Raw genomic sequence first — 26944 nt, 5'->3', positions numbered from 1 at the left:
ATCAATGAACCCTAATTAAAAAAGTGAGTTTTTTTTCAACGAAATGAACAAAAATAAAGCATAAGCACAATAATGTGTTGTGTAAGGATACAATTGCTGGACACAATAATGTGTTGTGTAATGATACAATTGCAGGGTACAAGTAGTACTGCTTGTGTAACGTCCCAGAACCTTTTTCAAATCAATGCCGTTTGGCTCAGGATGTGCCCTTACCTATAAACGTGCAGTGCTATATCAGGATCCCACCCCATAGGCGACTCCATGCAAGTCGTGGAACAATGAATGAAAGCAGCAGTTCAGGCGCTGCATCTTTTTTTTAATGGGATTGAGGCCGGGGGTCTCTGAGCCGATCCCCCATTCGTTTCAGCTCTGGGAACCCCCTGCTTCCGGAGACACTTCCCTCCGTATGGCTGCCGGTAGGTGCTCCGTGATGTCATCCAGTGCGGCTTCCTATCAGCCCGCATGACCCGGACCTTTAAACTTGGCAGAACCCGGCGCCCCTACGGAGCGCCTGAACTGCTGCTTTATAAGCATTAGCGGATTCAGTTTGGTTCTGTATCACTGTAAATTGTTATCACCAAATTGTTTCCAAACGATTTACAATTCTACACAGGAGAAATGTACTCAATACTTACAGCCTGCATGTTAAAAATGGTAGTTTGGGAAATAATCATTGGCCAGTAACGAGTGTGTCTCTCCAGCTGTTCTTTCGCTCGCTCCAGTGGTATCTCCTGACCGTCAGTGTTACCCCGCGGCCCCAGGAAGGGCATCAGTCGGTTTTCCCTCATGAACTCCCCAAAGTCCTAACAAAAAGGGGAAAAGAAAATCGGTACATATACGCAGTGATCGAAAAAATCACAAAAAAATCTACTCGCCACCTAGTACCACACGTGTGCTGCTTGGGCCAACAGGAGCTCACCACGATGTTAAATCCACTCGCCCGGGGCGTGCAAATGTATAGGTTTGTCGAACACTGCATATACGATAAGCTCATAAAAAACATGCAACCTGTCACTTGTGCAGCGACACCGTACTTATGTTAAAAAAAAACCTACAGAAATTACCCCCTAAACCAGGGGTGGCGAACTCCAGTTCTCTAGAGCCACCAACATTTCTGGTTTTCAAAATATCCCAGCTTCACACAGGTGGCTCAATTAGTGGCGCAGTCAAAGACTGGGCCACCTGTGATGAAGCAGGGACTGATTAAGCAACCTGTGCTGAAGCAGGGATATCCTGAAAACATGACCTGTTGGTGGCCCTTGAGGATTGGTGTTGGCCACCCCTGTTCTAAAGCATATATATATAATAATAAAAATAATAAATGTACCGTAATCCTGTAATCTGTTACTCTGCCCCCGCAGCCCTCACTGATAGATGGAGGGTCCTCTAATATAGATCGGGAACTGCTGAGTACATGCAGGAAGATCTCTCCCCCGTGGCTGCTAAGCATGTGGCTAATCACTTTGGATCCAGACTTGCGTGGTTGTTCCAACAAGACTGACCGACCTGTGAAGAATTGAAGTAACACCCGTTGGCTTGGGTCTCCGCATACAACTGGTGTTTGTAAGCATGTCACAGAGCTCCTCAATGCTTCATTCATCGCAATAAGGTTACAGCTACTCAATATCCTTCAATACCGTCAATGTTTGACCAGGTAGATATATATTTTTTGTGTCACTTTATGCTCATTAAAACTTTAATAAGTTTTACAACGTAGAAACATCATATTCTGTCAGAATCTATATTTTGAGGCTTCAACAATAAACAGGTTTAAAAGAGGCCCTTATTTACCAAGCAGAGCTAAGCCATAAGACAGCAGACAGGCCATTCAGTTTAAAGGACCGCATGTCTTCCGGTGCTGGAAGGTGCCTTAGGGCAGAGCACCGCTTAGTAAACATTGGTCTAAATCTTGTGTCCGTTTACGATTTCCATAATACTGCTGGAAACGGGATATCAACCAAAAATAAAAGGAGGAGAGAATGAAGGGGCTACTTACTTCCTTTTATATACAAAAGGAGAATGGATAAAGGAACAGTTCATGTTGTGTATATATTTAGTATGTACTTTGCTAGCTGACTCGCACACGAGAAGGTGTTAATGCTGCAGACCAAGGAATAACCTACATGTCTGTTTTTTTTTAATAAATCAGTTCTGTACTATAAGAAAATACTTGTAGAATTTTTTTTCTTCCAAAAACAACTCTGAATGAAAATTTTAATGTATTATAATGTAACCAGCATTTTTTGTTTCTATAGCAACCATTTACAAAGTCACATCGTCTTCTGAAACAGGCTCTGACACACCCCTTTTTGAGCCCAGTCCTCTCTCTAGCAGTGCACCAATTGTATCTAGTGACTGCCTGGTCACATGATCTGCCCCACAGAACTTTGCATCTTTGGTTCTCTTCTGCTGCACTGACAGCCATTTAGTGAACCCCTGAGCCGAATGTTCGCCGATCAATCACAGATTACTTATCATTGTGTGGATTGTATTGATGCACATAATAAAGGGGAAAAAAATACAAATATAAAAAAACGGCAGCTTTAACAGCCCAGAAACATTGCACGAGATAAACTGGAACACAATGCAGTCATTACAATCACTCAGGGACTGAAGCTTTCAAATAATTTCTCAGAGCAAGAAATCAGCCCACGGACACAAGGCAACGAACGGGGACATTCCTGGTTAACCTGCTTATATAAGGGCGGAGAATAAAGAAGTATTCTTACCATTTAGCAGGAAGTTGGTGAGGCAGGAGGAGGGTCTGCTATTTACATCTACAGGCGAGATTCTGTATGTGCCAATGCAATAGTGCAATTCTGAAGCATGAGGAACAAGTACAAGGATTAAACATAGGAGAGGGAACAACTAGCCAGCTAAATAAAAACAAATGCATGTTATAAATACACAGTGCATACAGTATATGGCAGGCACTCCGTGCAAAATGAGAACAGCAGTGTTCAGGGAACATTCACATCCATATCCGTTTGATCAGACAATAGGATATTTTTGATTGCCTATTATCGAAGGTAAAGGAATACACAGTATTAAAGCTGTAGACCAAGCATTATCCGACGTGTGGTTTTTTTATAAATCTGTTCTGTACTATAAGAAAATACTTGTATTTTTTTTAAACAAATCTAAATGACATTTTTAATATATTATAATATAAAAAGCATTATTTGTTTCTATAACAATTATTTACAAAGTACCATCCCCTTCCTCTTCTGAAACAGGCTCTGGAACACCCTGCGGGGGGGGGGGAAGGGGAGCGGGGGGGGGGGAAGGGGAGCGGGGGGGGGGGAAGGGGAGCGGGGGGGGGGGAAGGGGAGCGGGGGGGGGGGAAGGGGAGCGGGGGGGGAAGGGGAGCGGGGGGGGAAGGGGAGCAGGGGGGGGAAGGGGAGCGGGGGGGGAAGGGGAGTGGGGGGGGGAAGGGGAGCGGGGGGGGGGGGAAGGGGAGCGGGGGGGGGGGGGGAAGGGGAGCGGGGGGGTGGGGGAAGGGTAGCGGGGGGATAGGGGGGGAAGGGGGGTGGGGGGGGGGTGGGGGGGAAGGGGAGCGGGGAAGGGGAGCGGGGGGGGGGGGGAAGGGGAGCGGGGGGGGGGGAAGGGGAGCGGGGGGGGGGGAAGGGGAGCGGGGGGGGGGAAGGGGAGCGGGGGGGGGGGGAAGGGGAGCGGGGGGGGGGGGAAGGGGAGCGGGGGGGGGAAGGGGAGCGGGGGGGGAAGGGGAGCGGGGGGGGGAAGGGGAGCAGGGGGGGAGAGAAGGGGAGCGGGGGGGGGAAGAAGGGGAGCGGGGGGGGGGGGGAAGAAGGGGAGCGGGGGGGGGGGGAAGAAGGGGAGCGGGGGGGGGGGAAAGAAGGGGAGCGGGGGGGGGGAAAGAAGGGGAGCGGGGGGGGAGAAGGGGAGCGAAGAAGGGGAATGGGGGGGGGGAGAAGGGGAGTGGGGGGGGAAGGGGTGTGGGGGGGAAGGGGAGTGTGGGTGGGGTGGAGAGCTGTGGGCATATGTATTGTGATAATTAATGTATGTGCTGCAGTAGCGGGAGAGCTGTGGCGTGCGTTCGTAGTGTGCATGAGGTTGGGGGGGGTGGTGGTGGAGGGGGGTGCATGAGGTTGAGGGGGGTGGTGGTGGAGGGGGGTGCATGAGGTTGAGGGGGTGGTGGTGGAGGGGGGTGCATGAGGTTGAGGGGGGTGGTGGTGGAGGGGGGTGCATGAGGTTGGGGGGGTGGTGGTGGAGGGGGGTGCATGAGGTTGAGGGGGGTGGTGGTGGAGGGGGGTGCATGAGGTTGGGGGGGTGGTGGTGGAGGGGGGTGCATGAGGTTGAGGGGGGTGGTGGTGGAGGGGGGTGCATGAGGTTGGGGGTGGTGGTGGTGGAGGGGGGTGCATGAGGTTGAGGGGGGTGGTGGTGGAGGGGGGTGCATGAGGTTGGGGGGGTGGTGGTGGAGGGGGGTGTTTGTAAGAGGCAGTGTGAGCAGTGAGTGTTAGGTGCTTAGAAGCGTTCCCAAAGGTCACTGAGGGGTGGGACAGTGGGGTGAGGGGTGGGACAGTGTGGCAGTGGTGTTGGCCGAAGGCCAATGAGAGTCAGTGAGGGGTGGGACAGTGTGGTGAGGGGTGGGACAGTGTTGAGGTGGAGTCACAGGCCAAAGGTGCAATGCGATTGGCCCTAGGGACACAGGGCATGCAGACAAATATACAGACATTTCAGAAATATATATATATATTTTTTTTTAAACGGCAGCTTTGACTGCTGCTTTAAGACAATACAGGTAGTAGAAAGGAAGCCAAGTCACCGAGAGGCTGAAACAAACAGATACTGGAAGTCTCTCCTATTTGGCATGTCATGGATCGAAGGATACAAGGTTTAATACATTTACAAATATCTGCTTGAATGGACAAATACAAAGACAGTGTGACCCTGCCCCAAACATGGTTACATTATTCCCCTCTGTATTAACTCCGTGTCAGTGAAGCACACGCTGTATTACAAGGTGTTCTGTAGCAGTCCCTTGTTTGCCACGACAATGTTTCCTTTAGAAGGGCACGCTCATTTTCATGGCTACTCTTTCGATATCGGGCAACATCACGTAACTGAAAATGCTACAACCAACACCTTAAAAAGCAGCATTACAAGTTGCAGTTTATGTTTTAGTCCAAAGGTTTGAGCAGGGGGTCTCTGGAGCCGAGCTGTGCTCATTTCATTTACGGGGACCCCCTGTTTCCACAGATACTTACCTCCGTAGGGGGTGCTGGTATCTCTGCAGGTAGCAGCTCTGATGGGGCCAACATTGGCGGCTTTAAATGTCCCGCGAGACAAGCCGTGAGGTCATCCCTCGCGGCTTCCTATTGGCCTGCGGGACGAGGGACACTTACACATGGAGATACCGGCGCCCCCTACGGAGATAAGTATCTTGGGAAGCAGGGGGTCGCCAGAGCTGGCATTAACATGGTTCTGCTTGTATGCTGCTTTATTTCCCTTATCCGCACGCTGTCTGACACATGAGCCTCACACTCTCACACTCTCACACTCTCACACTCTCACACTCTCACACTCTCACACTCTCACACTCTCACACTCTCACACTCTCACACTCTCACACTCTCACACTCTCACACTCTCACACTCTCACACTCTCACACTCTCACACTCTCACACTCTCACACTCTCACACTCTCACACTCTCACACACAGAGACTCACACACACAGAGACACACACACACACACACACACAGAGACACATACAGAGACACACACACAGAGAGACACACACACACAGAGACTCACACACACAGAGACTCACACACACAGAGACTCACACACACAGAGACTCACACACACAGAGACTCACACACACAGAGACACACACAGAGACACATACAGAGACACATACAGAGACACACACAGAGACACACACAGAGACACACACAGAGACACACACACACAGAGACACACACACAGAGACACACACACAGAGACACACACACAGAGACACACACACACAGAGACACACACACACACACACACACAGAGACACACACACACACAGAGACACACACACACACAGAGACACACACACACACACACACACACACACACACACACACACACACACTGACACACACACTGCAGGGATTTTAAACAAAGTGTAACCTGTAATCCCAGTGACTCCCTCGCTCCATTACTCACCCACACTGTTCGTCCTTGGGGTACACCACTTTAAAGTCACCGTTTCTTTTAAAGTTGCCTCTCTGCTATTGCTGATTCCGACGTGCCCATCACCTTCCACAGAGAAGAGACAGTGAAGGCTACAACTTAATGACCAGTGGTATGGAGCTGAAAACTGCTCATCAAGCCACATGGAACGATTGGAAATGCGAACGTAGTAATGGAGAGAAATGTAAATATTGTGTACCTACAAGAACGGTGTAAAGGAGCAGTCCAAGCAGTATCCTACCTGTGTGTTATTACATCAGTCAGCTCTGCAGTATCCTACCTGTGTGTTTTATTACAGAAATCAGCTCTGCAGTATCCTACCTGTGTGTTTTATTACATCAGTCAGCTCTGCAGTATCCTACCTGTGTGTTATTACATCAGTCAGCTCTGCAGTATCCTACCTGTGTGTTTTATTACAGAAATCAGCTCTGCAGTATCCTACCTGTGTGTTTTATTACAGAAATCAGCTCTGCAGTATCCTACCTGTGTGTTTTATTACAGAAATCAGCTCTGCAGTATCCTACCTGTGTGTGTTATTACAGAAATCAGCTCTGCAGTATCCTACCTGTGTGTTTTATTACAGAAATCAGCTCTGCAGTATCCTACCTGTGTGTTTTATTACATCAATCAGCTCTGCAGTATCCTACCTGTGTGTTTTATTACAGAAATCAGCTCTGCAGTATCCTACCTGTGTGTGTTATTACAGAAATCAGCTCTGCAGTATCCTACCTGTGTGTTATTACATCAGTCAGCTCTGCAGTACCCTACCTGTGTGTGTTATTACATCAGTCAGCTCTGCAGTATCCTACCTGTGTGTTTTATTACAGAAATCAGCTCTGCAGTATCCTACCTGTGTGTTTTATTACAGAAATCAGCTCTGCAGTATCCTACCTGTGTGTGTTATTACAGAAATCAGCTCTGCAGTATCCTACCTGTGTGTTTTATTACATCAGTCAGCTCTGCAGTATCCTACCTGTGTGTTTTATTACAGAAATCAGCTCTGCAGTATCCTACCTGTGTGTGTTATTACATCAATCAGCTCTGCAGTATCCTACCTGTGTGTTTTATTACAGAAATCAGCTCTGCAGTATCCTACCTGTGTGTGTTATTACATCAGTCAGCTCTGCAGTATCCTACCTGTGTGTGTTATTACAGAAATCAGCTCTGCAGTATCCTACCTGTGTGTGTTATTACATCAGTCAGCTCTGCAGTATCCTACCTGTGTGTGTTATTACATCAGTCAGCTCTGCAGTATCCTACCTGTGTGTTTTATTACAGAAATCAGCTCTGCAGTATCCTACCTGTGTGTTTTATTACATCAGTCAGCTCTGCAGTATCCTACCTGTGTGTTTTATTACAGAAATCAGCTCTGCAGTATCCTACCTGTGTGTTTTATTACAGAAATCAGCTCTGCAGTATCCTACCTGTGTGTGTTATTACATCAGTCAGCTCTGCAGTATCCTACCTGTGTGTTTTATTACAGAAATCAGCTCTGCAGTATCCTACCTGTGTGTGTTATTACATCAGTCAGCTCTGCAGTATCCTACCTGTGTGTTATTACATCAATCAGCTCTGCAGTATCCTACCTGTGTGTGTTATTACATCAGTCAGCTCTGCAGTATCCTACCTGTGTGTTTTATTACAGAAATCAGCTCTGCAGTATCCTACCTGTGTGTGTTATTACAGAAATCAGCTCTGCAGTATCCTACCTGTGTGTTTTATTACAGAAATCAGCTCTGCAGTATCCTACCTGTGTGTTTTATTACATCAGTCAGCTCTGCAGTATCCTACCTGTGTGTGTTATTACAGAAATCAGCTCTGCAGTATCCTACCTGTGTGTTTTATTACATCAGTCAGCTCTGCAGTATCCTACCTGTGTGTTTTATTACATCAGTCAGCTCTGCAGTATCCTACCTGTGTGTTTTATTACAGAAATCAGCTCTGCAGTATCCTACCTGTGTGTGTTATTACAGAAATCAGCTCTGCAGTATCCTACCTGTGTGTTTTATTACAGAAATCAGCTCTGCAGTATCCTACCTGTGTGTGTTATTACATCAGTCAGCTCTGCAGTATCCTACCTGTGTGTTTTATTACATCAATCAGCTCTGCAGTATCCTACCTGTGTGTTTTATTACAGAAATCAGCTCTGCAGTATCCTACCTGTGTGTTTTATTACAGAAATCAGCTCTGCAGTATCCTACCTGTGTGTTTTATTACAGAAATCAGCTCTGCAGTATCCTACCTGTGTGTTTTATTACAGAAATCAGCTCTGCAGTATCCTACCTGTGTGTTTTATTACAGAAATCAGCTCTGCAGTATCCTACCTGTGTGTTTTATTACATCAGTCAGCTCTGCAGTATCCTACCTGTGTGTTTTATTACAGAAATCAGCTCTGCAGTATCCTACCTGTGTGTGTTATTACAGAAATCAGCTCTGCAGTATCCTACCTGTGTGTTTTATTACAGAAATCAGCTCTGCAGTATCCTACCTGTGTGTGTTATTACATCAGTCAGCTCTGCAGTATCCTACCTGTGTGTTTTATTACAGAAATCAGCTCTGCAGTATCCTACCTGTGTGTGTTATTACATCAGTCAGCTCTGCAGTATCCTACCTGTGTGTTATTACATCAATCAGCTCTGCAGTATCCTACCTGTGTGTTTTATTACAGAAATCAGCTCTGCAGTATCCTACCTGTGTGTTTTATTACAGAAATCAGCTCTGCAGTATCCTACCTGTGTGTTTTATTACAGAAATCAGCTCTGCAGTATCCTACCTGTGTGTTTTATTACAGAAATCAGCTCTGCAGTATTAGATCATACTCACTACCTTTTTTTATTTTAAAATTCAACTCTTAATACAATTTTTACTGCGTTTTAATACACTGAGCATCCTCTGATATCTATAGCAGGTTTATCCCACCTCCCAGCAGTGCAAGATCTTTGCAACACTTTCCGGTTTGTGATAATTTGTTACCAATATTCCCAGCAGTTTGAGCTGCAAAACTGTTACAATAGATAATGTTACCTTAGTGATACAAGATTACATTGTAGCTGCTGAGTTACACTGCCTGGCGCATTGATTGAACCTATTGCTTGGATTGCCTCTTTAAGAACAAAAATAAAACACTTTATAATGTTTTTTTTTCTTCACTAAATGGTCACTTAATGCAGGATACTCAAGTCCAGTCCTCAGGACACCCCCATTTCCCCTCTCGCTTACCACTTTTAGAAAACTCGACGTGCGCTTCCTTGTGGTGAAGAAGTTCCACGTCATAATTTGCCGATGTGTTGGCGTGCTGTTCTTCCTGAACAGGAGGGGGGAACACAAGCAGAGATAGGAGAAACTCATCGAAGAAGCAGATCCCAACATCAGTATACAGAATGGGAGCGTAGAATGTTGATGCGAGTTACACACGCGCACACACACACACACACACACACACACACACACACACGGCAGACACATATAGATCATTTGTAAGATTGAAAAAGAAACATTGTATATACAGTTCCAACTATAAAACTTTGTACAAATAGGTAGTAAAAACTCCAGGAGTGGACGCTAGATGATAAAAAGCAGTGAAGAAGAGCAACAGAAAAACTCAACATGGTAGACTTGGATAGGGTGTTTATGATGGGGGGAACCGAAGACATTATTGTTCTACGACACAAATGCAAATGTAAAAAGGTGACTTTGAAAGATGTACCTCCTCAACCGTCAACGCGCCATCGTGCTTACTGTGCATTGTTAGGGTTTCAACTCAATGTATAGTAAGCCAGGCCACACTCGTGTGAATACGTGTTAGAATCCCACAGGAGATGTTATGGCAAGACAACTCCAGGTGAAAAACGATGGCAAAAAAAACGTATGTGGGGCATGGTATGGGCAAGGGAACAAAGGTATGTTACATCACAATGACACATAAGGACAGAAATATCTACACAGCTACAGGGCGACATAACACCAGGAGGCAGGGAAATCATTTCTTGGTGTGAGCGGAAGCCAGATTTTAGGCTATCCGGTATCCCGTTCCACAGTCCTGCCCTCTAGGAATGCTCGTTTTGGAGGGAGGTGTTTTCCAAAATGTACTAACCTGATCACAGACATTGAGTGTGGGCTAGTGAAAAACAGAAAAATATGATATGGAGAGGAATAACAATGCAAAAATCTTTCCAAAGCTTTTGAAGTCAGATAAAATGACTGATGCAGCTCAGTGCGGAGGAAGACAGAATCTTACCTTCATCGGGATGTTAGTTATGCTGGTGGAAGCCAGGTCAAAGTGCAGCTGGACTAAATGGTTAAGTTTGGTGGCGAGATGACGTCCGGCACGAACACTGTGCACCTCACTAGTTAATACAGGCGACAACTACAGAAATAAAACATTATTAGAGCAGCAGCCTACGCTTCCACCGTATAAATATATGACAATCATAAGGGGTCAGGAACTACAGCAGGGGTCACAGAAATTGCCTCCCATCATACCACTTAGATTGTAAGCTCTCCGGGTCAGGGATTTCCTTTCCTGTCTGATTTTGCTGCGCTTATTGTATTATAATTCCCTGTACTGTATTCTTTGTGAAGCGCCGAGTACACTTTTGGTGCTATATAAATAAAGGTATACAGACATACAAATTGCCCAGGAAAGTTTGCAGCCTTGCTCAGCGCCCCTAACCTGCCAGCGCCCCCAGCCAACTACTACTAAGTTGCTTCCCGTGTGTCTCATATTGGTAGTCAAGCACATTGCCTACGTTCCTAGCGGGCCACATGAAGGGTCCGTTTCTCTAACAAGTACCAAAATGACGCAGTATCTATGAATATTGCTACCGCCGAAATGATGCAGAACTATGAAGCGCTGTTTCCATAATATTCAGAATTCATTTCACATCTACTCCGTGCCTTATTCTCTAAACGTACAGAACAAATTAACTTGCAAATTGTATTTAGTGGCAGGGTGGATAAGCAACACTTCTCATATTTAAATGTATTCAGAAAGTGGCATTATCCCCTTTGCCAAGTCTTAAGGAGTTTTATACCAAGTAAAAAATAAAAAAAGTAGCAGAAATGAAACACTTACACAACACGTAGCCAGGTTACCAACCCGCACAGCCCGTAGCCAGGTTACTAACCCGCACAGCCCGTAGCCAGGTTACTAACCCGCACAGCACGTAGCCAGGTTACTAACCCGCACATTAGCCAGGTTACTAACCCGCACAGCACGTAGCCAGGTTACCAACCCGCACAGCCCGTAGCCAGGTTACTAACCCGCACATTAGCCAGGTTACTAACCCGCACAGCACGTAGCCAGGTTACTAACCCGCACAGCCCGTAGCCAGGTTACTAACCCGCACATTAGCCAGGTTACTAACCCGCACAGCACGTAGCCAGGTTACCAACCCGCACAGCCCGTAGCCAGGTTACTAACCCGCACAGCCCGTAGCCAGGTTACTAACCCGCACATTAGCCAGGTTACTAACCCGCACAGCACGTAGCCAGGTTACCAACCCGCACAGCACGTAGCCAGGTTACCAACCCGCACAACAGCCCGTAGCCAGGTTACTAACCCGCACAGCACGTAGCCAGGTTACCAACCCGCACAGCACGTAGCCAGGTTACCAACCCGCACAACAGCCCGTAGCCAGGTTACTAACCCGCACAACAGCCCGTAGCCGGGTTACTAACCGGCACAACAGCCCGTAGCCAGGTTACTAACCCGCACAGCACGTAGCCAGGTTACTAACCCGCACAGCACGTAGCCAGGTTACTAACCCGCACAACAGCCCGTAGCCGGGTTACTAACCGGCACAACAGCCCGTAGCCTGGTTACTAACCGGCACAACAGCCCGTAGCCGGGTTACTAACCGGCACAACAGCCCGTAGCCGGGTTACTAACCGGCACAACAGCCCGTAGCCAGGTTACTAACCGGCACAGCCCGTAGCCAGGTTACTAACCGGCACAGCCCGTAGCCAGGTTACTAACCGGCACAGCCCGTAGCCAGGTTACTAACCGGCACAGCCCGTAGCCAGGTTACTAACCGGCACAGCCTGTAGCCAGCTTACTAACCGGCACAGCCCGTAGCCAGGTTACTAACCGGCACAGCCCGTAGCCAGGTTACTAACCGGCACAGCCCGTAGCCAGGCTACTAACCGGCACAGCCCGTAGCCAGGCTACTAACCCGCACAGCCCGTAGCCAGGTTACTAACCGGCACAGCACGTAGCCAGGTTACTAACCGGCACAGCACGTAGCCAGGTTACTAACCCGCACAGCACGTAGCCAGGTTACTAACCCGCACAGCACGTAGCCAGGTTACTAACCCGCACAGCACGTAGCCAGGTTACTAAGCCGCACAGCACGTAGCCAGGTTACTAAGCCGCACAGCACGTAGCCAGGTTACTAACCGGCACAGCCCGTAGCCAGGTTACTAACCGGCACAACGCGTAGCCAGGTTACTAACCCGCACAACACGTAGCCAGGTTACTAACCGGCACAACACGTAGCCAGGTTACTAACCCGCACAGCACGTAGCCAGGTTACTAACCGGCACAGCACGTAGCCAGGTTACTAACCCGCACAGCACGTAGCCAGGTTACTAACCGGCACAGCACGTAGCCAGGTTACTAACCCACACAGCACGTAGCCAGGTTACTAACCCGCACAGCCCGTAGCCAGGTTACTAACCGGTTACTAACCCGCACAGCACGTAGCCAGGTTACTAACCCGCACAGCACGTAGCCAGGTTACTAACCCGCACAGCACGTAGCCAGGTTACTAACCCGCACAGCCCGTAGCCAGGTTACTAACCGGCACAACACGTAGCCAGGTTACTAACCCGCACAGCACGTAGCCAGGTTACTAACCCGCACAGCACGTAGCCAGGTTACTAACCCGCACAGCACGTAGCCAGGTTACTAACCCGCACAGCCCATAGCCAGGTTACTAACCGGCACAACACGTAGCCAGGTTAGTAACCGGCACAACACGTAGCCAGGTTACTAACCCGCACAGCACGTAGCCAGGTTACTAACCCGCACAGCACGTAGCCAGGTTACTAACCCGCACAGCACGTAGCCAGGTTACTAACCCGCACAACACGTAGCCAGGTTACTAACCGGCACAGCCCGTAGCCAGGTTACTAACCCGCACAACACGTAGCCAGGTTACTAACCGGCACAACACGTAGCCAGGTTACTAACCCGCACAGCACGTAGCCAGGTTACTAACCGGCACAGCACGTAGCCAGGTTACTAACCCGCACAGCACGTAGCCAGGTTACTAACCGGCACAGCACGTAGCCAGGTTACTAACCCACACAGCACGTAGCCAGGTTACTAACCCGCACAGCCCGTAGCCAGGTTACTAACCGGTTACTAACCCGCACAGCACGTAGCCAGGTTACTAACCCGCACAGCACGTAGCCAGGTTACTAACCCGCACAGCACGTAGCCAGGTTACTAACCCGCACAGCCCGTAGCCAGGTTACTAACCGGCACAACACGTAGCCAGGTTACTAACCCGCACAGCACGTAGCCAGGTTACTAACCCGCACAGCACGTAGCCAGGTTACTAACCCGCACAGCCCATAGCCAGGTTACTAACCGGCACAACACGTAGCCAGGTTACTAACCGGCACAACACGTAGCCAGGTTACTAACCCGCACAGCACGTAGCCAGGTTACTAACCCGCACAGCACGTAGCCAGGTTACTAACCCGCACAGCACGTAGCCAGGTTACTAACCCGCACAACACGTAGCCAGGTTACTAACCGGCACAGCCCGTAGCCAGGTTACTAACCCGCACAGCACGTAGCCAGGTTACTAACCGGCACAGCACGTAGCCAGGTTACTAACCGGCACAACACGTAGCCAGGTTACTAACCGGCACAACACGTAGCCAGGTTACTAACCGGCACAGCACGTAGCCAGGTTACTAACCCGCACAGCACGTAGCGAGGTTACTAACCCGCACAGCACGTAGCCAGGTTACTAACCCGCACAGCACGTAGCCAGGTTACTAACCCGCACAGCACGTAGAGAGGTTACTAACCCGCACAGCACGTAGCCAGGTTACTAACCCGCACAGCACGTAGCCAGGTTACTAACCCGCACAGCCCGTAGCCAGGTTACTAACCCGCACAGCCCGTAGCCAGGTTACTAACCCGCACAGCCCGTAGCCAGGTTACTAACCCGCACAGCCCGTAGCCAGGTTACTAACCCGCACAGCCCGTAGCCAGGTTACTAACCCGCACAGCCCGTAGCCAGGTTACTAACCCGCACAGCCCGTAGCCAGGTTACTAACCCGCACAGCCCGTAGCCAGGTTACTAACCCGCACAGCCCGTAGCCAGGTTACTAACCGGCACAGCCCGTAGCCAGGTTACTAACCGGCACAGCCCGTAGCCAGGTTACTAACCGGCACAGCCCGTAGCCAGGTTACTAACCGGCACAGCCCGTAGCCAGGTTACTAACCGGCACAGCCCGTAGCCAGGTTACTAACCGGCACAGCCCGTAGCCAGGTTACTAACCGGCACAGCCCGTAGCCAGGTTACTAACCGGCACAGCCCGTAGCCAGGTTACTAACCCGCACAGCACGTAGCCAGGTTACTAACCGGCACAACACGTAGCCAGGTTACTAACCCGCACAGCACGTAGCCAGGTTACTAACCCGCACAGCACGTAGCCAGGTTACTAACCGGCACAGCACGTAGCCAGGTTACTAACCCGCCCAGCACGTAGCCAGGTTACTAACCGGCACAGCACGTAGCCAGGTTACTAACCCACACAGCACGTAGCCAGGTTACTAACCCGCACAGCCCGTAGCCAGGTTACTAACCGGTTACTAACCCGCACAGCACGTAGCCAGGTTACTAACCCGCACAGCACGTAGCCAGGTTACTAACCCGCACAGCACGTAGCCAGGTTACTAACCCGCACAGCCCGTAGCCAGGTTACTAACCGGCACAACACGTAGCCAGGTTACTAACCCGCACAGCACGTAGCCAGGTTACTAACCCGCACAGCACGTAGCCAGGTTACTAACCCGCACAGCCCATAGCCAGGTTACTAACCGGCACAACACGTAGCCAGGTTACTAACCGGCACAACACGTAGCCAGGTTACTAACCCGCACAGCACGTAGCCAGGTTACTAACCCGCACAGCACGTAGCCAGGTTACTAACCCGCACAGCACGTAGCCAGGTTACTAACCCGCACAACACGTAGCCAGGTTACTAACCGGCACAGCCCGTAGCCAGGTTACTAACCCGCACAGCACGTAGCCAGGTTACTAACCGGCACAGCACGTAGCCAGGTTACTAACCGGCACAGCACGTAGCCAGGTTACTAACCGGCACAACACGTAGCCAGGTTACTAACCGGCACAGCACGTAGCCAGGTTACTAACCCACACAGCACGTAGCCAGGTTACTAACCCGCACAGCCCGTAGCCAGGTTACTAACCGGTTACTAACCCGCACAGCACGTAGCCAGGTTACTAACCCGCACAGCACGTAGCCAGGTTACTAACCCGCACAGCACGTAGCCAGGTTACTAACCCGCACAGCCCGTAGCCAGGTTACTAACCGGCACAACACGTAGCCAGGTTACTAACCCGCACAGCACGTAGCCAGGTTACTAACCCGCACAGCACGTAGCCAGGTTACTAACCCGCACAGCCCATAGCCAGGTTACTAACCGGCACAACACGTAGCCAGGTTACTAACCGGCACAACACGTAGCCAGGTTACTAACCCGCACAGCACGTAGCCAGGTTACTAACCCGCACAGCACGTAGCCAGGTTACTAACCCGCACAGCACGTAGCCAGGTTACTAACCCGCACAACACGTAGCCAGGTTACTAACCGGCACAGCCCGTAGCCAGGTTACTAACCCGCACAGCACGTAGCCAGGTTACTAACCGGCACAGCACGTAGCCAGGTTACTAACCGGCACAACACGTAGCCAGGTTACTAACCGGCACAACACGTAGCCAGGTTACTAACCGGCACAGCACGTAGCCAGGTTACTAACCCGCACAGCACGTAGCGAGGTTACTAACCCGCACAGCACGTAGCCAGGTTACTAACCCGCACAGCACGTAGCCAGGTTACTAACCCGCACAGCACGTAGAGAGGTTACTAACCCGCACAGCACGTAGCCAGGTTACTAACCCGCACAGCACGTAGCCAGGTTACTAACCCGCACAGCACGTAGCCAGGTTACTAACCCGCACAGCACGTAGCCAGGTTACTAACCCGCACAGCACGTAGCCAGGTTACTAACCCGCACAGCACGTAGCCAGGTTACTAACCCGCACAGCACGTAGCCAGGTTACTAACCCGCACAGCACGTAGCCAGGTTACTAACCCGCACAGCACGTAGCCAGGTTACTAACCCGCACAGCACGTAGCCAGGTTACTAACCCGCACAGCCCGTAGCCAGGTTACTAACCCGCACAGCACGTAGCCAGGTTACTAACCCGCACAGCACGTAGCCAGGTTACTAACCCGCACAGCACGTAGCCAGGTTACTAACCCGCACAGCACGTAGAGAGGTTACTAACCCGCACAGCACGTAGCCAGGTTACTAACCCGCACAGCCCGTAGCCAGGTTACTAACCCGCACAGCCCGTAGCCAGGTTACTAACCCGCACAGCCCGTAGCCAGGTTACTAACCCGCACAGCCCGTAGCCAGGTTACTAACCCGCACAGCCCGTAGCCAGGTTACTAACCCGCACAGCCCGTAGCCAGGTTACTAACCCGCACAGCCCGTAGCCAGGTTACTAACCCGCACAGCCCGTAGCCAGGTTACTAACCCGCACAGCCCGTAGCCAGGTTACTAACCCGCACAGCCCGTAGCCAGGTTACTAACCCGCACAGCCCGTAGCCAGGTTACTAACCCGCACAGCCCGTAGCCAGGTTACTAACCCGCACAGCCCGTAGCCAGGTTACTAACCCGCACAGCCCGTAGCCAGGTTACTAACCCGCACAGCCCGTAGCCAGGTTACTAACCGGCACAGCCCGTAGCCAGGTTACTAACCGGCACAGCCCGTAGCCAGGTTACTAACCGGCACAGCCCGTAGCCAGGTTACTAACCGGCACAGCCCGTAGCCAGGTTACTAACCGGCACAGCCCGTAGCCAGGTTACTAACCGGCACAGCCCGTAGCCAGGTTACTAACCCGCACAGCACGTAGCCAGATTACTAACCCGCACAGCCCGTAGCCAGGTTACTAACCCGCACAGCACGTAGCCAGGTTACTAACCCGCACAACCCGTAGCCAGGTTACTAACCCGCACAGCCCGTAGCCAGGTTACTAACCCGCACAGCACGTAGCCAGATTACTAACCCGCACAGCCCGTAGCCAGGTTACTAACCCGCACAGCCCGTAGCCAGATTACTAACCCGCACAGCCTGTAGCCAGGTTACTAACCCGCACAGCCCGTAGCCAGGTTACTAACCCGCACAGCACGTAGCCAGGTTACTAACCCGCACAGCACGTAGCCAGGTTACTAACCCGCACAGCCCGTAGCCAGGTTACTAACCCGCACAGCCCGTAGCCAGGTTACTAACCCGCACATTAGCCAGGTTACTAACCCGCACAGCCCGTAGCCAGGTTACTAACCCGCACAGCCCGTAGCCAGGTTACTAATCCGCACAGCCCGTAGCCAGGTTACTAACCCGCACAGCCCGTAGCCATGTTACTAACCCGCACAGCACGTAGCCATGTTACTAACCCGCACAGCCCGTAGCCAGGTTACTAACCCACACAGCACAAGTGCAATATGTCTAAGTGTGGACTTCATTGGTCAAAATCCAACAGCGTGTGTACTCACAAACTCCCAAATCTTTTGTGCATATCAAAAACTGTGGCAAATACTGTCTTATTGTTTATAACGGTCAGTGCAATTGCCATTTACTATACGGTCATTGGTCACCAAGTAATCCGTCTCCAATTGACAACCTATGAATACAAGCTTGCTGTAACCAATGGATAGAGGAGAGAGGGTATTTAAAGCTGCAGTTCAGTCTTTTAAAAAAAATTTTTTTTTTAATTCAATAGTTTCATGTGGGCAATCTCTAATTACCTAAAGAACTGTATATCTGCCGGTCAATTCGTTCTCCATGTATTGATCGGCGAAATTTGGCAACACCTTTAGATATGGCATATGTTTTTCTTCTGCTTCTGTCACTCAGTGGAAGCTCATGAATATTCACCCAGATGGGAGGCGGGACTAACAAGGCTGACGTCATGACGTCACAACGCATCTCTGCCGGGTGGTGAGTGGGAAGCGCCGCCGAGCGCTGGTCTGAATCGCTGCGGTGTAAGCTTGTGCTGCTCTCATACCTCAGTGCATTTACACTAACAACCGCTTGCTGTTAAATTGTTGTATACAGCTACATGGGCATATATGTTACTTTTTTGCCCTGATACCATGACGATGGTATTTCATCTGTAGCGGCTGGTTTATGTGTTAAATTTCGCAATAAGAGCAGTGACTTGTAGTAGGGCTGTGGCTATATGCCGAGGCTGCTGACTTTCAAGTAGCAGTATATGGTAAACAAAGTACCTGCATCCTATGCGACTCTCACCCCACCCATAGTTACAATTACTCCCCAGGAACCACCTTATGATTTATGAACAATGCAGCCCCTCAGTTTAGTACAGGAGGCTATAACTTGATACGGGCATAGACTCGTCCCTCAGGGCCACACCAAACACACTTTGTGGGCCACCATACACTGCACTATTATGTACTACACTCAACAAGATATCTGTAGCCATTTCAACTACTGAGTGTTAAGAGTATATACATTGTTAACAGGATTAATGTCTGACACCATGCAACTGATCAATTTAGCTGTATTTTGTTGTTTGTAGTGAATGTGGTTTTCTGTGGGAGAATCCATATATTGTGTGCAGTTTTTTAAGCGTCGTGACCGTCAGCCTTGAGCACCTGTCTGACTAAATACAGGTTTTTTAATTAAAATTAGTGCTGGACTCGGAGGTCCTTTGATTAAATCTTTGTGAGTATACTCACTACTATTAAGTACTTACCTGTAAGTTTTCCTTTCCCCCTTGTTCCGGTTTATGACTAAATATTTGTCGGTTTGTTTTATATGTTGAGTTTTTTGTCGTTCACTATTAGTATTTGTTTATTACCATTTTATTTTAATTAATATAATAAAGTAATAAGTATTAACTTTTATTCATCATATCAATTCAGACAATGAGTGCATGTTAAAGGGTGTTTCTTTTTTCTTACATTACAGGACTCAAAAAACACAGACAGACAGCTCAAAGACACCGTATTTGCCACAGTTTTGGATATGCCCAAAAGATTTGGGTGTTTGGGAGTACAAACTCTGTTGGATTGTGACCAAATCGAGTCCACACTTCTATATAGACATATTGCACTTTATTTTGTGAAAACAATCCAGAAAAGGGTTTGAGCTGCAAATTACAATTATATGTATTATTTGATCACGTCACTACACATTTTACGGGATTATCTTGCACTTTTATGATTATGTTCACGGAATAAATCACGTTACTCTTATTAAAAGAATTGTATTTAATTGGTTTAAGCGCCTTTAGGATAACAGTCTTTTTCACGACTGGTGAAATCGCCCGAAAACGTCACGTCCAGCGTCCAGATCAGAGAGACTTATTGAAATAATAATTGTGCTTTCAATTCCCTGCATCCTTTTTTTTAATCCGCGTAACACGGCTGCTCTATTCTAACAGACTAGGAAAGTAAAACAAGGAAGAGACGCACACGGGGTACGTTACCTCTTTTTTGGAGCGATCAGAGACCAGGCTGTCATCCCCAACTGGGTATGTGTGGATCAACACCAAATCACATTTCTGAATCTGCATGAGGCTTAAAGAGAGATGATCATATTATTACATAGTACATATTACATAGTACATATTATTACATAGTACATATTACATATTATTACTTAGTACATATTACATATTAACAGCCGATTTCAGTTTCCTCATTCTGAAGAGTATCTGTGTGTACTACGACCTACAACAAACTGCAGAAAAACAACCGAAATGCCTGAAACCGGTCACACATTTGGCAAATGAATCCATGCACGCAATACAGAGAAAGTGCAATGATTTGGTAAAGTCCCGCGTCGGAACTCCAAATCAGCGAGCCGCGCGTTACTGCGGAATTAGAATATGTTGACATTTAAAGGCGATTTTGATTGGTATGGTAACACACGTCAATGAAGTCGGAAGTGGAAGGCAACGAGAAGACATTTTAAATGCAGCAGCTTAGTAGGAGTCTGCACGGAGGCGCTGGATAACAGGTTATGCATTACCGATCCATCATTATATTCTTGCAATAACAATACTGAAGCAGCCAAAATAAGGTCGCCTGCTGGCTGGGATTGCTCTCAGATGCTGCTGCTGCGGGAATTATTGCAGCGATTCCTAATGCTGGGAACAGAGCCATTTACAAAGTTGTATTTCACCAGCGGAGTTCGTTAGAAATATTATTTCACAAATTAAAATTAAATATAAATGTTCCGTCTCCTACTACACGGGAAAAGATTATTCTTTTGACCATCGCAGTTTCATTTACTTACTGATCGGAGCCAGCTGCAAGTTTATTATGTTCATGAATAGTCTCGTTTACACAGTCCTCCAGCATCTGGACGTGACTGTCACTGAAATATACAGGAGAAAGCATTGAGCACCCACATCATACAATGCACGTGTACCCCAGGATCGTCTCTCCACACCTCCCTCCCCCCTATTATTCAGGCTGAAGACTATGCTTCAGGGAAAGTGGTAAATTAATTTTATTTATAAAATGTGTTACCAGGAAGTAATACATGGAGAGTTACCTCTCGTTTTCACGTATGTCCTGAGCATAGAGTTATAATAACAAATACATGGTTACAAGTACATGGTTACAAGTACATGGTTACAAGTACATGGTTACAAGTACATGGGCACATTAAGTGGAAAGGGTTGATGATTTTGAGGCTAAGGGAAGTTCTTGTGGAAAAACCTGTGTCATTATATGATGGCTCTCACTTTCTGATTAGAGAACCACAGCCCGTCCTCAGGTCACTTCCCACGGGCAGTTACTGTACAGGTTTTATATTTATGAGCATTGTTACCCCTTCTACTAGACCAGTGGCGCCCCACCTCCCTACCTTAAATCTGCGGCAAATGACGCTCGGGGTCACGTGACGTCATGTTACCCGCGGCGTCATTTGACAGGTGTGACGTCACATGGCCCAGCGGCGGCATTTGATGCCGCGTTGCCATGGCGACGTGGTCACAGAGCGCCTGAATCCCGGTAAGTATAGCGTTGCAGAGGCCTCACGCGATCCCCTGGCATTAAATGCCGTGGGGAAGAGCGCAGGACCCCTGCAACGGCCCTCGCCCCCCCAGCAAAATCTCCCGCCCCCCAGTTTGCGCACCGCTGTACTAGTTGTTTGTGGGGTGGCATTTGGGTGTCAGCAGCGGAGGGTGTGCGTAGGGGGGGGGGAGGCGTGACCAGACGGTGTATGGTGTGCTGGCGGGTCACTGCACCGGGCGGTGTTGGTGAAAGGGCGGGAGCGGGGGTGGTGGTGTTGGGGGGGGGAAGCACGCGGCAGCGCACGGTACCTGAGGTGGTGTCTAATCCGCGGGGGAGGTGAGAGCAGGCGGTGAGGCAGTGATTGTTCTGAGAGTGGCAGTTGGGTTTGTGAGGTCAGCGAACCGCGCAGGCCAATGAGAGACGTGCGGGGACGGGGCCGGCCACGGACCAATCAGATTGGCCAGAGGGTGAGTAACAGACCAACGGACCAATCAGATTGCCCATAAGAACAGCAAATATACAACGTTTTCAGCAAACAAACGTTTTCATTTTTATAGATATATAAATCATAGGATTGAAGTAGGGGGTCTTCGGAGCTCAACCCCATTAATTTCAGCTGCGGGGACCCCATGCTTCCAGAGATACTTACCTCCGTACGTGGTGCCGGTAGCCGCTCAGCTTGCAGGGTTCACATTATGGCGGTGTTTCAAAGTTCCTGAGCCTTGTGGGCCAATACGAAGCTGTGATGTCATCAGGTTTGGCTTCCTATTGACCGTTAAGCTTTAAACCCAGCCGGAGCTGCTACCGGTACTCCATACGGAGGTAAGTATCTCTGGAAGCATAGGGAACCCAGAGCTGAAATGAATGGGGTTCAGCTCCGACGACCCTCTGCTTCAATCCTGTGTAAGGCTAAGGCCCCGCTCCCTCAGTCAGCACGCCCGCACTGCAGACAGGCGGCGCGCTGACAGGCACAGACCGCGATATGCGGTCTGTAGGGAGCAGGGAGCCTGAGCGGGAGGGGAGTGGGGGGCGTGGTTTGAGCGGAGGGACCCGCTACTCCCCCCTCGGGCTCGGTCTCCCGGGCTGCTGCGGGCTGCTGGAAGGTAAGCAGCTCCCGCTCCCTCCCCTTTCCCCACAAATGCCACACACACACACACACACACACACACACACACACACACACACACCCCTCCCCCCTCGTGTAGGAAGCTATCTGACAGCTCCCGCCCCCGCCGCTGATAGGCTCATCAGCGCACCACGTGACGCGTCACCGCTCAGGATCACAATTTTCTTGCATCCCCTAGCAGCTGACGCGTCACAGCGCGTAGTGAGCCTTGCAGCGAGGGGGGACTGGGACCGGCTCAGAAGGATTCCCCTGCTGGTGGGGAACGCTCACGCAGCCGCCCGCGCCGCCGGGCGCAGTGGGTCCCAGCCCTAAGAAGTAAATCAAAGCGCTTGTTCCTCTAACAGGCCATGTTCAGATTTATTATAAATCATAGTTATAAGGCTGAAGCCGGAATTCCCCCAGTACGAGGCTGTGAAGTCTCACGCACCTTTTTGCATTGGTGATGCAGATGATGCGGCCTCTGTTTGCCACCCGGTCTGCATTCTCCGTTAACAAGGTCCGAGCCTCGTGCTGGTAATCTGTGATTTTACAGAGGGCTTCCACGGCAGCGACTAGGCCATGCAGTATGCTGCAGCACTCTGGGTCTGCACGGTGGTTTGGGGGTCCGATAACTGCAAGAGCTGCCATTAGCTGAACAGCAGAATGGAAAAAAGGTCAGAACAGCACAAGCAAGCAATGTGCTGAAGGTCCCACTGGCAGTGAAGGGGTTAAACACCATTGTGTGCGCGCGCGCTCTCTGAAAAAGTAACTCAATGACGTCATTCCTTTAGGATTTCAACTGGCTTCAGTATCACCAGCACCTCCCCGGGCCCCTCGCCACCTCCCCGGGACCGCGGGCCCCTCGCCACCTCCCCGGGACCGCGGGCCCCTCGCCACCTCCCCGGGACCGCGGGCCCCTCGCCACCTCCCCGGGACCGCGGGCCCCTCGCCACCTCCCCGGGACCGCGGGCCCCTCGCCACCTCCCCGGGACCGCGGGCCCCTCGCCACCTCCCCGGGACCGCGGGCCCCTCGCCACCTCCCCGGGACCGCGGGCCCCTCGCCACCTCCCCGGGACCCTCGCCACCTCCCCGGGACCGCGGGCCCCTTGCCACCTCCCCGGGACCCTGGCCACCTCCGCGGGCCCCTCGCCACCTCCCCGGGACCGCGGGCCCCTCGCCACCTCCCCGGGACCGCGGGCCCCTCGCCACCTCCCCGGGACCGCGGGCCCCTCGCCACCTCCCCGGGACCGCGGGCCCCTCGCCACCTCCCCGGGACCGCGGGCCCCTCGCCACCTCCCCGGGACCGCGGGCCCCTCGCCACCTCCCCGGGACCGCGGGCCCCTCGCCACCTCCCCGGGACCGCGGGCCCCTCGCCACCTCCCCGGGACCGCGGGCCCCTCGCCACCTCCCCGGGACCGCGGGCCCCTCGCCACCTCCCCGGGACCCTCGCCACCTCCCCGGGACCGCGGGCAACATTCCATGTACAGCACTACAAACATTGGTAGCAGTATATAAGAAATATATATGTGTGCATATTATTATATACACCTACATCTATGATACAGATTAATTTCTTCCACAGAGGCCTGCATCATATTGCAAAAACTAGCTACATCAAATAGTCCACGGATGGCTAACTGCAGTCCTCAAGGGCTACCAACAGGTCAGGTTTTCAGGATATCCCTGCTTCAGCACAGGTGGCTCGATCAGTCACAGCTTCAGCACAGGTGGCTCAGTCACAGCTTCAGCACAGGTGGCTATCAGTGGCTCAGTCTTTGACTGAGCCACCTGTGCTGAAGCAGGGATATCATGAAAACCTGACCTGTTGGTGGACCTTAAGGACTGGAGTGGAGCACCTCTGATACAGCCCATGTATAATTTCCAGAAACATATGTAATGACTAATATGAAATTAACACGAAGCAAAAATTACATTTTTTTTTCTTTAAAGACCATCTAAACATATATTAATCTGAAAAACGTGGTCTTTCAGAGAACCAATAGCTCCCACCTCCTGTAAACTCTGGTCTTCTTGAGTCCAAGAATTCAATATACGGGAGCCGGAATCCGAGACGATGAAATTCACCTAGAAGAGCACAAAGCCGTTAGCCACGCGGTTCAAGAAATGAAGTCTTATTCTGAGTTTGCCACATTTGCATCTGTTTTCCTCCCAGCTGAAAAGTGCGGGCAACTGAAACTCCTGGCACAGGGATTAAATCCCGCAGAGCCTATATCTATATAATCTGATGCAGCTGTCCGTGCTGGTTTCAGCAGAAACAGCGCCATTGAAGTGTATGATGCCAAGCTTTCCATTCAAATGAGTTCGAGTTAGGATGTGCTAAAGCTTAGCACTCTTTAGTGAACATGGGCCTGTGTGTGGTGTACTAACAACATTATTAGACCTCTCCCCAGAGACAAAAAATGTAGACATTTGGTGATAAAATTCAAAAATGTATACCTGTTAAAGTCAAAATGTTCTATATAACCCCAAATAAAGTATGTTATTGATTAAAAATACAACTCATAAGTAGGTTCATACATACTTGCAGGACACCCTACAGGTCATATCTGTATGCATATACGCTGTGTGAGATACCTTTTAATAAACCAAATATCGTTTTAATGTTTATCTGAAGAAAACTAAGGGCCCTACTATTTTATATTGGAATAAGCAGCAGTTTGGACGGTATTTGGCCCAATATCCCCATTTACATGATGTGCGTCAGAAAACAGCCGCTCTGGACAATACAGCATTACCAGCGCAAAAAGCTCATAGTGAAGTATGTATTGATAATATCAGTCGTTTGTACAGATGGATAAGTAATGCGCGTACATCAATATGAAAGGTTACAAGCAGGACATGCTATGGACATGTTACCAGCACAGCAAGGACCGCCGTCTCCACACCGATCACTCCACCTGTAGGCTGCAGCAAAACCAACGTTCTGGACCTCCTCGGGCAGTCCGTTCCTGGCGTGGTGGATGTCGGTCCTCGATGGAAGTGCTCCTGTATTGCTAAGCGCTACTGTAGGGACCTGCACGCTGACGGCGAATGCCGATTACACTTGGATTTAGGATATAAGAGTGCAAGCTCTTTCTATATTTGTGGTCACCGGACATACGGTTTCAGCCCACTCTTAGTTGCGGCAACCCAAGCTTTTGATTGTCTTACCCAGCATAGTCGCGCCACCGAGCGACTCAACTGGTGACATCAGCAGCCGCCAAGTGTAATCGGCATTCGCCGTCAGTGTGCAGGTCCCTACAGTAGCGCTCAGCAATACAGGAGCACTTCCATCGAGGACCGACATCCAACAAGCCTGGAACTGACTGCCCGAGGAGGTCCAGGACGTTGGTTTTGCTGCAGCCTACAGGTGGAGTGATCCGTGTGGGGACGGAGGTCCTTGCTGTGCTGGTAACATGTCCATAGCATGTCTTGTATTGTATTGTATGTCTTTATTTATATAGCGCCATAAATGTACATAGCGCTTCACAGTAGTAATACATATCATATAAATAACAAATAATATAAATAACAGATCATGGGAATAAGTGCTTCAGACATACTGTAAAAGTAACATTAAGGAAGGAGTCCCTGCTCCGAGGAGCTTACAATCTAATTGGTAGGTAGGGAGAACGTACAGAGACAGTAGGAGGGAATACTAGTAAGTGCGTCTGCAGGAGGCCAAGCTTTATGTGTCATGTGTCCATGATTATCCAGTGCTACTCAAATGCTTCTTTAAGCAGATGTGTCTTAAGGTGAGTCTTAAAGGTGGATAGCGAGGGGGCTAGTCGGGTATTGAGGGGAAGGGCATTCCAGAGGTGTGGGGCAGAAAGTGAGAAAGGTTTAAGGCGGGAGAGAGCTTTAGATACAAAGGGGGTAGAAAGAAGACATCCTTGAGAAGAACGCAAGAGTCGGGATGGTGCATAGCGAGAAATTAGGGCTGAGATGTAAGGAGGGGCAGAAGAATGTAAAGCTTTAAAAGTGAGCAGGAGAATTGATTTGAGATACGTGATTTAATCGGAAGCCAGGAGAGGGATTTCAGGAGGGGAGATGCGGAGACAGATTTAGGAAAGAGTAGAGTGATTCTGGCAGCAGCGTTTAGGATAGATTGTAGGGGAGACAGGTGAGAGGTAGGAAGGCCGGACAGCAGGAGGTTGCAGTAATCGAGACGTGAGAGAATGAGGGCCTGAGTTAGAGTTTTAGCAGTTGAGTAACAGAGGAAAGGGCGTATCTTTGTGATATTGCGGAGGAAAAAGCGACAAGTTTTAGAAACGTTTTGAATATGAGAGGAGAATGAGAGAGAGGAATCAA

The 26944-nt window shown here is 49.9% G+C and overlaps 1 protein-coding gene across 6 annotated transcripts in view; it reads right to left on the bottom strand.

The window, feature by feature from the left end:
* Positions 1 to 26944, bottom strand: part of INTS13 (integrator complex subunit 13) — a 49378-nt gene that overhangs the window by 9377 nt on the left and 13057 nt on the right. For 5 of the 6 annotated variants that reach the window (XR_012801927.1, XM_075602840.1, XM_075602838.1 and 2 more), the window contains 11 exons: positions 24644 to 24718; positions 23082 to 23284; positions 20804 to 20884; positions 19992 to 20082; positions 10443 to 10571; positions 10299 to 10322; positions 9425 to 9509; positions 6179 to 6271; positions 2730 to 2819; positions 1328 to 1506; positions 636 to 803 (listed from right to left, as the gene is read on the bottom strand). Coding sequence is in view for 5 of the 6 variants with exons in the window: in XM_075602840.1 (XP_075458955.1) it covers positions 636 to 803; positions 1328 to 1506; positions 2730 to 2819; positions 6179 to 6271; positions 9425 to 9509; positions 10299 to 10322; positions 10443 to 10571; positions 19992 to 20082; positions 20804 to 20884; positions 23082 to 23284; positions 24644 to 24718 (1218 nt within the window). In the remaining variant the exon portion in view is untranslated. The remainder of the gene's footprint in view (positions 1 to 635; positions 804 to 1327; positions 1507 to 2729; positions 2820 to 6178; positions 6272 to 9424; positions 9510 to 10298; positions 10323 to 10442; positions 10572 to 19991; positions 20083 to 20803; positions 20885 to 23081; positions 23285 to 24643; positions 24719 to 26944) is intronic. The other variant, XM_075602843.1, reaches the window with a different exon arrangement.

The sequence above is a fragment of the Ascaphus truei genome, chromosome 5, assembly GCF_040206685.1.
Source record: "Ascaphus truei isolate aAscTru1 chromosome 5, aAscTru1.hap1, whole genome shotgun sequence".
In the NCBI taxonomy this organism is placed as follows: Eukaryota; Metazoa; Chordata; class Amphibia; order Anura; family Ascaphidae; genus Ascaphus; species Ascaphus truei.
This window is presented reverse-complemented; position numbering and strand designations above follow the sequence as displayed.